The 12,932-nt window shown below is 39.1% G+C and overlaps 1 protein-coding gene across 1 annotated transcript in view; it reads left to right on the top strand.

Moving 5' to 3' along the window:
* Positions 1-12,932, top strand: part of ank2b (ankyrin 2b, neuronal) — a gene marked incomplete at its 5' end in the record, with an annotated part of 172,247 nt that overhangs the window by 109,046 nt on the left and 50,269 nt on the right. The window contains 9 exons of the mRNA XM_083937194.1: positions 594-681; positions 2,463-2,566; positions 4,233-4,271; positions 5,877-6,101; positions 11,027-11,181; positions 11,313-11,524; positions 12,098-12,302; positions 12,406-12,502; positions 12,628-12,856. Coding sequence (XP_083793320.1) covers positions 594-681; positions 2,463-2,566; positions 4,233-4,271; positions 5,877-6,101; positions 11,027-11,181; positions 11,313-11,524; positions 12,098-12,302; positions 12,406-12,502; positions 12,628-12,856 — 1,354 coding nt within the window. The remainder of the gene's footprint in view (positions 1-593; positions 682-2,462; positions 2,567-4,232; positions 4,272-5,876; positions 6,102-11,026; positions 11,182-11,312; positions 11,525-12,097; positions 12,303-12,405; positions 12,503-12,627; positions 12,857-12,932) is intronic.

The raw sequence follows: 12,932 nt of genomic DNA on the forward strand, positions 1-12,932 counted from the left end.
CAGGGTGAAATGAGATATTTCTTGATAGATAGTTTTTAGGCAGTGTTGGTTCTTACTCTGTCCACCAATGTGGCCCAGATATGACACCTGCTTATATCAGCACGTTAGCATTGCCAATCCAAGCATGTTAGCACCAATGTAAAGTTGTTCAGTGGTGCATCTGTGCTGTAGACTTTTAGTCTTAGGGAATCAGCTGTATGTGATATTTGCCCGTTAAGCTAGTGGAATATGAAAGTGGAAGACAATGCTAGTCTAGATGCTGCCAATCTTTTATTATGCCAATGGTTCTGTTTGTGTTAAGACAACACTGATGCAAACTGTAGTTGTTGTTTTACCATTAACATTTACATTTATTTTTTAAACTCCATTTGAGTCCATTCATTTAATAAGAGTTTTCTCAAACTGACATTTATATAATTCATGCACTCGACTACCTCTTGTACACATCAGCTGATTTTGACAGTTTTTCTATGAATATTTATCTGTTTGTGGAAATAAAATGAAAATGTATTTTCCCACCTGCTGTGATCTCTGTTATTGTCCTGACCATTGAACTTCACCAGCTTCAATCCTTTTCTTCTGCTGTGCTCCAGCTCAGACAGGTCCTTCACACCCATCCACCACAGCTACTACTCCCCGAAACATGAAGGCATGATGGAGGAGATGCTCACTAGTAACCAGGTGAGCTACATGGTCAGTGTAGTCTCTGCCATTGCAGATGAAAAACACCTTGAGCTTTAAAGTATAATTCCAACAAAATCATCCCAGGGTCTTTTTTGGCACTTACATTCATCAAATAAGCCATCTAGAGATTTTTTTTAGTGTAGTGGGGAAATCCGGTAGAGTCGCTAACAGTCAGATGTGGCTAACACACTAGCTTGGGGCAGTATGGTTTAACCACTAATACTGCTCAAAAACACAGCAAACCTTTTGCAGTAGCATGAGAAGAGTCCTTACACAGAAAACAAAGCACCCCTGGGCTCCTTCCTTTTGGATTGACTTTGGTGATCCACTTGAATGGACTTTTTAATAAACTCTGGGTTCGATAACTATGTTGTTGGTGCTTTGTTTTCTGTGTAGGGACTCTTATCATGCTACTGCAGAGGTTTGGTGTTATTTTGAGCAGTATTAGTGGTTAAAAAAGACGTTTTAATGCCTTCACTGTACTGCCCCAAGCTCATCACTGTTAGCCACGTCCGGCTGTTAGTGGCTCTCCACGATTTCTCTGTTAATAGTTCATACGCGAAAAAAACTGTCTCTATGGCTTACTTGATGAGTGTGCTGTGTACATTTATCTGACTGCGATAGCTACCAGTTAATCTGAAGATTTTACATTAAAAATAAATCAAATCAACTGCCAAACATCAAGCTATTCAATGTGTCCAATGAACATTCAAGTACTGCTTACATGTTCATCAGAAATAATGATCTAATAATAGCAAACACAGTGAGTGCTGTTACTTTGAGTAAATATGATTATGATAATTCAGTGTTAGTAAAACTCTATTTGATATTTTGATTATGCAATACATGTTAACTAACTTCCGCATATGTGGGGGACAGAGACAGATAAAAATGTCAAAATTGAAGCAGCAGAGGCCCAGATATGTCTGATTTTTAGTGAAGTTCACACTGGAAGCCTTTAAAGCAATTCTTACCCTTCTGGCATGTCTCACAGCACTTTTGAAAAATTTGAACATGAACAACTCATTGAACAACCTCTAAAGTCCCATCCTCTTCTCCCTGCCTGACCTCTGACACTCCCTCCTGCCCTGACGTGTGTGGTGAGAAAGTGAGCAACGCAAGTGAAACAGAGTGATGGACTACAGGCAGGATGCTCGGCAAATCATTTTATTTAGTCGCAATAAAATGATTGGTCAGACTTTCATCAGAAATATATATGAGTATCGTATATTGAAGTTTCAACACCTGGTGGATTTCTTTGAAATGTTAGTGGGCCATACGCTTATTAGGAGCATTTTAAGATAACAAAAGAAAAGTGTCAAAATGCTAGAAAGGTAAGAATTGCTTTAAATGAAGATGTGAAGGAATGACAGTGGTTTGAAGGGACACTGGGTTTCTGGCCCTCTGAAATGTCCTCTCACTCAGTTTGTCTCCATTACAGTATTAAAAAATACCCCAGAGGGATTTACCAGTCAGGAGGTGACAAATCACAAATACAGGAGAATGGCACTCCGTTTGCTTTTTTTTTCCAAGTGAGAAATACAGAATATTTGCAGTTTGATTTAAGGTTATGTAACATGAAAGAAAACACTCCAGACTGCCTATGAATTAGAACTTCTAGATCTGCATTCTTTTGTTGGTGAATTGTGCTATACAAATAAACTTGCCTTGCCTTTTGGCAAGCAAATTCTATTAATGCACACATTATCTTCATTTAGTATTGTTACATTCAATAATTGCTGGTATGTGTATGTCATAAGTTCTTTGTTTGATTCCAGGTTTCATCACTTACTAGGGAGAATGAGAGGGATTCATATCGTCTGAGTTGGGGTACAGAGAACCTGGACAATGTGGCTTTATCCTCCAGCCCCATTCACTCTGGGTAGGTTACAGAATAGAGGAAATGATTATTATCTAAACAAATACAATGTTCTCTCTTCACTCTTACATATTGAGCACAGATGGGCACAGGATGTACAAATTGTCATACATGTACTGAAACAACAGCAATTCACATTATAAAAGGCTCATTAAAGTCATGCTTTTAAGTACAAATTTATATGTAATTATAGCATAAATCATTAATTGTTGAATTAATGTTCATGAACAGTTAATTTAAAGTTGTGTAGTGGAGTTGACTTTTAAGCAGTTTAGGCAGCAAAACAATTAAGTAATTAGCAATAATAATAGTAATAATTCACAAAAAGTGTTGTTGTTTTTTTAGAAAAATCCCATTTCTGAGGCCTTAGCTCAAAATGATACTAAAACCTTTTTGTGAATTCCTGTCTTTATGGCTTATAAAATACATACATGCATACATTATGTGTTCTTCTTTCCATATGATTTCCATTACCCCAAAAAGTCTAAATTTAGTAACAGTTGAGAAGTTTATCCCAGACCACATGCAGCTTGCCGAAGAGTGATTCCTGTCCAGAAGAGCGCTCTTGGTTCATCTTCGAACATCAGTCTGGGTCCCCTTGGGTTTAAACAAATAAAACTTGATATCTGGAGAGAAAAAATATTATATTATTAAATATGTTAAAGACATAGTTCAATATTTTGGGGGATACACTCTTTATTTTCTTTCTGACAGTGAGATGAGAAGTTTGATATCAATCTCACGTGTGTGTTAAGTAGGAAGCAAAAGTCAGCATGTGGTTAGCTTAGCTTAGATTAGGTCAGCTTAACGTAGTTGAGCATTCAGACAAGGTTTCTAAGGTTCAAATTTACACCTACCAACACTTCTAACACAAACAAATGTAAAATTTTGCAATTTGAGGTGATGTGCTGAAACTGTTTCTTGTTGAACAACAGCCAAGCGTGGTGACTTCTTGTTACAGAGCAGATTTGGGAACAGAGACCTAAAACCCCATACTCACCAACCATGTCTGACATCCTGCACTTAGCCATAGACTCTGCAGAGAAATACTGTACAGATGTATACACAGTCAAGAAACAGTTCCAGGGTGGCTGTTGCTTCAATGGTTAGAGCAGTCGCCCCATGTAAAGAGCCTGAAGGTCCTCGAGGCAGCGGCCCTTTGCTGCATGTCTCCCCCCCTCTCTCTCTCTCTCTCTCTCCAAATTCCCTGTCTGTTCTATTTAATAAAGGCTTGAAAACAGCCACAAAAAAAAATCTTTAAAAAAAAAAAAGGCACTGTTCCAGCATGCAACTCCCTTAAAACACAAAACATAATTTCATACATTTTTGTTTGTTTGTGACCCTATTATTATGAGTGAGCTTTAGAGGTGTTGGTGGCGGCAGTTTTAAACTTTAGTCAATTTGTTTCCATCTGCTTCCAGTCCAATTCATTGTATTTAATTCAAATGACAATTTTGCAATTCTGTTTTTGTGGTTCTTGCCAAACATATTTGGTGAAAGTAGTGTTAGTAAGCAGCAGGGAGTACTCATGTCGGCGTTGGTTGACAGTGTTAGGGCGTGTTTGAAAAATCAATGTGACAGTGTCTCTTTTCCTTATTCTGACGGCTCTGCTTCTTCTCTCTGGGTTTTTCTGAATTGTTTATTCTGATGATGTGGTTGTTGTTTTTAGCCATTCCTCTCCGTGCCCTGATCATGGAGACCACAGCAGGTGACCTTCTGCACCTTGGTTAAATCATACTCCTCATCTCCATCATTCTCTTCCCCCCCTCACAGTGTGCTCTCCTGGTGGAGAGGTGTATGTGTCACTGTCCTCAACAGACATCGCCTCGCAGAGTTCTCTGTAGGTTTACAATGTATCAAATCATTTTAATTGTTCTGACCTCAATTGTCAAAATCATACACCTAGCTCCACATTCCAGAGTCCCAGAGTTGATGACTTCTCATAGACAGATCATGTGATCATCTGGGCAGGAGGCGGTGTCAGTTGAGGACATGTTTGTTGATTTCATACAAAGTCTTGTTAATTGTGCTTTCCCACTAACGTACCCACCAACCTGAGAAATGTTTTGGAATAAGATCTGTATTATTATATAAAACAAGTACCTACCTTTACCTGGGATCTCTTTAAAAAACAATGTTCTGTGAATCAGAAAACAGCAATATTACAATATTAAGCTAAACCACTGAGGTACGTTTCGGCAATGGAGGACAGAATCTTTTGTCTTCTAACAGTTCACTGGCCTGTGTTGTCTGCGTTATTGATGCCAGTCACAGTAGAACTGGGTTATGATCACATTGTAACGAGACATCATCACACCCATACTCCCGCTCATCAGATGTGTGATCCATGTACTTACAGTATCTGCCACTTTGCATGAGGAGTGAGGACAAAAAGTCTCAAGCTAGTGAATACATTTGATGCAAGATTTATAGAGATGGAGCCGTCGATCCCAGTGACCATTTAGTGTTTTGAGAAAATAGACACCAGTATGGCCCCAGTAGATCATTGTCTGCAAGAACACTGACTTTTTACTTATAGTTTTGTTTATTATATAATCTGTTTAAAACTTAAAATGACATAAAAATAAACATTTGCCTTGAAGCATGTTAATTCTTTTGAACTATATAACTTTTTAAGGAAAAAAATGCATTCAAGTAGTATTAAAATGAGTGTTTCCATTACTCTGTAACTGCCAATTCTGGCTGCTGTTTAATGAGCAGCTTTAGGACTTTTTGGCTCTTTTGGTCTTGTTTTCATCTGTTTGCTGATGAAGACTGTATGGTTTGGTCAAAAGCTCCAGAACAAACTAGTAAATGGACCATGAGTGAAGACTATTTTGTCAAAAGTGAATTTTCAAATTCAACTTTTTAGTCCCTTGTAGTTTAAAATGTGTTAACCTTCCAACATGACAACTCAAGAAATAGATCAGTTTGGTCCTGTTTCACCCCCCACCTCTTGGGACCACAATGGAAATAAGCCTTAGGGCTTTTTGTGTTATCCCGGCAGTCCTCTTTTAATGTTAGCGTTCTCTGCTCCAGCTGTCTTTTTTTTTTTTTAATTGAGATTGTCTGATGAAATCAATCAATTAATTATTCACTCAATCAATCAAAACATACACATTAGCAGTATGAGCACTATGTGTAAATATTCAGGATTAGTAACCTCTTTAAGCAGCTACCCTTTGACATACTGCTAGTATCAGCACTTGAGCAAACAGTCTACCAAGAAGCTTTGGTGTCTATATTCTTATCACTGAATGGGATCAATGAAAAATGTCTCTAATTTGTGGAAATACTTCCTGTTCCTTCTCAGCTTCCTGGTCAGCTTCATGGTGGATGCCAGGGGCGGAGCAATGCGTGGTTGCCGGCACAACGGCCTACGCATAATTATCCCGCCAAGGAAGTGCAGCGCCCCGACACGGGTGACGTGCCGGCTGGTGAAGAGGCACCGTCTGGCAACCATGCCACCAATGGTTGAGGGTGAGGGCCTGGCCAGCAGGCTCATCGAGGTGGGGCCCTCTGGAGCCCAGTTCCTGGGGTAAGACCACAGGGTTGGATGAGGGAATGAAGGGATACCTTGGAAGTTAGTAGGTATACAGGATTAAGAAAGTGGGAAAAATTAAATGATTCTACATAAAATATAGTATCATTTCATTGCTAATTATTGTTAGATTTGAAAAAGTAACATTCTGGTTTTTCATTTTTTACACATTTTGAAGCAGGTTTGGATATATAGGGCCAGGGAAAAAATTATATAGAAAATATTAACGAATAGAATTTAATGAAGTGTTTAATATCTCTAGTGTAAGAGGGAAGTTCAGTGGGAAGAACGACATAATGAATAAAACAGGAAGAAGAGGTCAGACCTGTAGTTTACTATCTCTATCCCTTTCAATGAGAATCTCACAACTTGCTGCCCTTTTTTTCAGATTAATTTAACCTCTGCCTCTGCATTACTAAAACTGTTTCTGTATCTGCTCTTGCTTTCTCCCAGCATCAGGGATATGTTAATATTTGCTCTTCAGCATGCCCTGTTTTCTTTCATAACAGCTGCAGTCAAGCTTGTTTTAACCTTCTCCCTAACCCTAATGGAAAAGCCTCACTTATTAACCCCACCTCCAGTATATTGCACCATGATTGGTTTGATATGTGGCCTCAAATTCAGCCCTCTGCTGGCAATGCTAGTGTTAGTGTAAAAGCATTCATAACATACAGTATAGATGATATAAACCAGTTTTGAATTACCCATTATCCAGTTATTAACTATCCACTGCAGACATGACAAAGACTTTCCCTAAAATACTACTGAAATACAGTATATGGTTTTTTATTGTTGTTTGAATTAATATAATAACGTGTGAGGCCTTCCTCACTCTACTCCAAGATGATTGATCCTATTATAAATGTAAATTATACATTTTTGTTTTTCATTTGGCAGAAAAAAGGTACTATTTCTTAGAGCATATTTGAAACTGTCTGCAAAAAAATGTCTTAAATGTCCAAAGCGAGAGACACATACAGAGAGCCTAAGCACTCAAAGTAATGTAAATACAGTTGTTATTGCAGTTTATATGGGAAAATGTGGTTTAATACTAATTAATTCCAGAAAAACACTTTACATTTCACTTCATTGTACACCAGTATATGAGACAATAACAGAGTTTATTGCAGGTCATGTTTCTTTTAATTTCAGCTTATTTTATTTTAAGAAGTATTTTACTAACTTTTGTCTCTTATTCAGACCAAAGCGACAACACATCACATTCCAGACACTGCCCTCTTTTTCTTAATTGACAGGCATTGCGATGGGGCAATATATAAAAAAAATATCTTATTGTAAAAAAAATTGCATTAAAGATGAAAAAAAGATTTTTAAAAAGGCTTGAACTAAATGAAACTGACAGTAATGAAAGAAAAAAAAAACATCTCATAATAATGAGTTTAAAAAAGCAGATTGAATTATCTCACAATTTCATTTTTATAGTATACAGTATATTGTGTATGTGTTTATTCATATCATTATTCATTTTGAACTTTTTTGGTCTCCATAGACATTCAGCTTAAATGACCACAGCGTTAATCAGAATCAGAATCAGGTTTATTGCCAGGCTATTTCTATTACAAGGAATTTGACTTGATTTGACAGTGCCTACATAAATATAAACATGAACACAAACAAACTAAACAAATAGCATTGAATTATATACATGACATAATCTCATTCAACTGTTGCAAATCAGTCCCCAAAGGTTCCTATTTTGCACCCAACCAAAACACTGTGTTCTCTTTCTTCCTCACTGCTGCGTATGGACTCTTGGTCGATCACACAGTAAACTCCACCTCCCCACTGCCCCTCCACCTCTTAATGAGGGAGAGAGTTTGGTTAGCAGAATCCTCCAGCTCGGCCCGCCGGGGACAAAATTCCTTGGGTAGGGTGAAAAACAGTGTGCATATAAAACAATCCATGGATGCCTTTCTCAGTGTTTTATTTCACAAACCCTTCCGTTTGATGTTATTTTGTCCATAGTTTTGTTTGTTGTGCTGGGCGGTATATATTATTATATAATATAGCAGTTTAATTTCCTGTATGATATCAGACAAGTGCATAGCTGAAACATTGGTGAATGGACTTGTATTTGAGTGCCTTTCTAGTCTTCCGACCACTCAAGGCACTTTTACGCTACTTGCCACATTCACCCTTTTACACACACATTTCTACACTGAGGCGGAGGCTGCCATGCAAGGTGCCACCTGCTTATAGGGAGCTAATCTAATCATTCAGATGCACATTCACGTACTGATAGTACAGCCTTCAGGGGCAATTTGGGGTTCTGTTTCTTGCCCAATGACACTTTGACATGCTGACAGGAAGAGCCGGTCAACCCACTCGACCTCTTGAGCCACAGTCGTGCATAATCACATTCACAAACTCTTTAGTAGGCAACAAGATATATAATGTTGTTAAACCTGTGAAACCTCGGTCAGGACAGGGCGGGGACTGGGCGTATTGACAGGGGACCGCTATTTACTGCGTAGTATGTACCCTTCTTACTAACGGTTATAATTTTTAACACAACAATTAATAAGCAACATATGTTTGATCATATTCACTGAAGCCGACACTATGCTCCGATAGAACAACATAAATCACCCGGTTTTAGAAAAAACGTGCACCTTGAGCCTGTTGTTTGTTTTGCAAAAATCCATAGCGCCTGTATCATCCTGTCCACACCGATGACTGTCAGGTGTTTGTATTATGATTCTACACAACAGCGGCTCTCCGTCTCTTTTTCTCCGTTGTCGGTGTATTTCTGTGGCAGTTACAGCGCCACATCCAGGCCTGGCAGGTGTATTTATATGTTTTGGATGGTGTGGACGTACTGAGTCAACTCGATCTGCCAGACTTGCCGACTGCAGCTTTAACACTAATTGTATATTTTACAAAATAACCAAACGGCAGGTTTTTTAAATTCTATGTGCTCTATCAGTAGAATAAGCCACTTTAAATCTTTAAAATGGCCCACTCTTTCCAAACATCCAAAACAAAAAAACTTTAATATACAGTATGAACCACCAGTGTCTTAAAAAATGCCTGTCATACAAATATTTGGTCATACCGCCCAGCACTGCTATTCGCCACCTCATCTGGTTCTTATTACCCTCTAGACATCCCGTACTGTGACTTTATTTTGCTATTTCTAATTTTCTTTCATTCCGCTCTTCTGCTTAGCCTTTCCTATTTTTTGTGCTTATGTTTTCTTAATAAATGTGTGTCAGATTTTTGTGTGAAATTTAAATGGTTGTGTGGTCTATGACAAGATAGGGTGAAATTTGACAGTTTGGTGTAGGCTTGTGGTTATTTTTTCTTCCTTTCGAAAATGTTTTCACCATTTTAACCGAAATTTCGTTTCGAAGTCTTGTCCAAGGACACAATTGAAAATTATGGTTTTTTATACCAACTACTTGGGCCAACCAAAGTGCAAAGATGCTAGTGCTAGCTTTAAAACACCATATTTGAAAATGTTTTTAAAATAAAAAATGGCAACAATAGATATACACATTATCATCTACAGTACTGTCAGGCCACAGAACCCTTAAATGATCACATGGCAATATCATCAGTTATGCGTAATAGCTGTGTTTGTCCAATGTGTGATTGGATTGTAGCATGCGTTATAGATGTGTTGGAAATGTGTTGTGATTATGCATCAGGTAAGTATTACAGTTCAATACATCAATCAACAAGAACATTTTTCACATGCACTTCTTCAGCTTGTAGCTTGCTGTGTTACCTGCTAAGATGTTGCGCACCACTAGTGTTTTACATTGTGGTGAGCAACAGTAAGTACAGTAGCTCATTGTACAGATATAGACGTCTGTAAAGTTGTCTTGATGCTAACCAGGTACTGTAAATGGTAGAATTAAGAAAATTCTGCAAGGTAATCTCTACAAGTTAATGCACCTAGGTACAACCAGAGCACTTAAAGTGTAATTCCAGCGCAAAATCATCCCATGGTCTTTTTTCGGCATTCATCAAATAATTGAGACAGTTTTTTTATGTATAAACTATTAACGGAGAAATACGGGAGATTCGCTAACAGTCGTTAACAGCCAGGCGTGGCTAACACTGATTACTTCGGGGCAGTACAGTGAAGGCATTAAAATGTATTTTGTAACCACTTATACTTCTCAAAATAACAGCAAACCTCTTGATTAGCATGAAGAGTCCCTACACATAAAACAAAGCACCAACAACGTAGTTAGTAAACCAAGAGTTTATTAAAAGAGTGTTTTGAAAGACTTACCTACTGGCCCCTGTACCAGCTCTTCTCATAGTAAAGTCCATTCAAGTCAATTACTAAAGTCAATCCAAAAGGAAGGAGCCCAGAGGTTTGGTGTTATGTTGAGCAGTATTAGTGGTTAAAAGTACTTTTTAATGCGTTCACCATAATGCCCCGAGCTAATTAGTGTTAGCCACATCCGGCTGTTAGTGACTATCCGGTATATCTCCTTTAATAGTTCATACATGAAAAAAACTTATTTGATGTATATAAATGCTGAAAAAGACCATGGGATGAATTTGCGCTGGAATTACACTTAAAGTCAGACCAAAATAGTCAATACTTCATGCTGTACTCATTCAAAAAGTATTTCTCGAGCAACAACTGAGTCATGTAAGGTGTACTCAAGAAGTGAACTCCAGCTTAGTAGCTCCTAGAGGGTTAACTTGTAGCTCCAACCAGTGAGTTACAAGGCTATTGACATTAGCACTAAAATACTAATGCTAGCTGTATCACAATTTGCATGGAAATAGCTTTGTGTCAGGCTCCTAGACTTGTGGCTATGTTTATAAGCCTAAAGCTGAACATTTCAAAGAACAGCATATCTAAAGCATTTGAATTTTAAATAGTCCAAGTAAATTACACACTGTACTTACTCCCACTACCTGGCCCACCCCTACAGTCCTGTGATTGTGGAGATACCCCACTTTGCTGCACTGCGGGGGGAAGAGAGGGAGCTGGTGATTCTGAGAAGTGAGACTGGAGAGAGCTGGAAGGAGCATCACTGCGAACACACCCAAGAGGAACTCAATCAGATACTCAACGGCATGGACGAGGGTCTGTCCCCGATGGTTTACCAGTAGCATGCACCATGACTTTAAGAAAGCAGACCTAAATAACTATACATTTGTTCCTTTATTCCTACATTATTGTCCCTGACACCTGTCCCCTTCTGCCTCCTCCTCCAGAGCTAGACACGCCAGAGGAGCTAGAGAGGAAGCGCATTTGCCGCATCATCACTAGAGATTTCCCGCAATACTTTGCGGTGGTGTCGCGCATCAAGCAAGACAGTAATCTGATTGGTCCTGAAGGAGGCATCCTGAGCAGCACAGTTGTGCCCCATGTACAGGCAGTGTTTCCTGAGGGGGCCCTCACCAAGAGGATCAGGGTCGGACTGCAGGTAATTGACACAAGCATCAGTAAAGGTGTCCTTTGATAGACACTATAGATTTGTCTGTTTCTGTTGTATTTGTATTATTACAGCATCGCATACAAGCTCACATGTCAAATGGAATGCAGAGCCAAAGTTGAACCAGTGAATGGTGCTAGATAAAAGTCATCACCTAATCTAATACAGATTTAGCTCTAAATCAGAAACTTGCTGGTGGTTTCAAATTAAACGTCAACAGAACAGGGATCAACAAGGTTGTTAGACGTGCATGTGCAAAATTTAATTCCAGACAAACATGGTGGATCAACCATTCCATTTTTTTAAATCGTTCATAAAGAATAAAGATACTTACGTTTTTTTCCCCACATACCTAATACAATGTGCATGAAAGTGCATCTGCCCGGAAGGTTAGATTAGATAGTTGTTGTATGTTATAGCTTGTATGCAATTGCTTGACAGCCATGGTACAAATTTCTCTGCAGCCAATATGTCAGTCAGGAGACCACTCTCAGTGCATGGCCTGTGTAGGATTAATTGACATTCAAAAAGTAAGAATGACATCTACTCTGTCAATTCTCCCAGACGCAGCCAGTGAGTGTTGATGTAGTCAGGAACATCCTGGGGAACAAGGCCACTTTCAGCCCCATTGTCACCCTGGAGCCCCGAAGGAGGAAGTTCCATAAACCCATCACCATGACCATCCCTGTCCCCAAGAGCAACTCTGATCTGGTCCTCAATGGCTTTGCAGGGGACACCCCCACCTTACGACTGCTCTGCAGTATCACCGGTTAGAGAACATACTCAAATGCATGCACATAGCTGTGAATAGACCAACCAGACCACACGCTCACATTCTAATGTGTCAATCTTGTGTTTGTCTCCGTACACAGGTGGAACGACGCCTGCTCAATGGGAGGACATTACAGGAACCACTCCGTTAACATTCATTAATGACTGTGTCTCTTTCACCACCAATGTGTCTGCAAGGTCACACAAAAAATATTTGTTGTAGCACAACCAAATGTATTTCTGATTTAAGATGACTCCGATGCTGCAGCCAACAACAAAGACCTAACTTAACTGGTTCTGTCCAATCCCCTTGTGCTTTCTAGATTCTGGCTGATAGACTGTCGGCAAGTCCAGGAATCTGTCAATTTCTCAACTCAGGTGTACAGAGAGATCATCTGTGTCCCTTACATGGCCAAGTTTGTCATCTTTGCCAAGACCCACGATCCCATTGAGGCCCGACTGCGGTGCTTCTGCATGACAGACGACAAGATCGACAAAACCCTAGAGCAGCAGGAAAACTTCACCGAGGTGGCCCGCAGCCGAGATGTTGAGGTGAGGGAGGAGAGTTTTCATTTCATTTATTTATTTAAAGGACAGTGCTAAGATAATACAAACATACTCAAAAATA

Source organism: Echiichthys vipera (assembly GCF_963691815.1).
Source record: "Echiichthys vipera genome assembly, chromosome: 22".
Lineage (NCBI taxonomy): Eukaryota > Metazoa > Chordata > Actinopteri > Perciformes > Trachinidae > Echiichthys > Echiichthys vipera.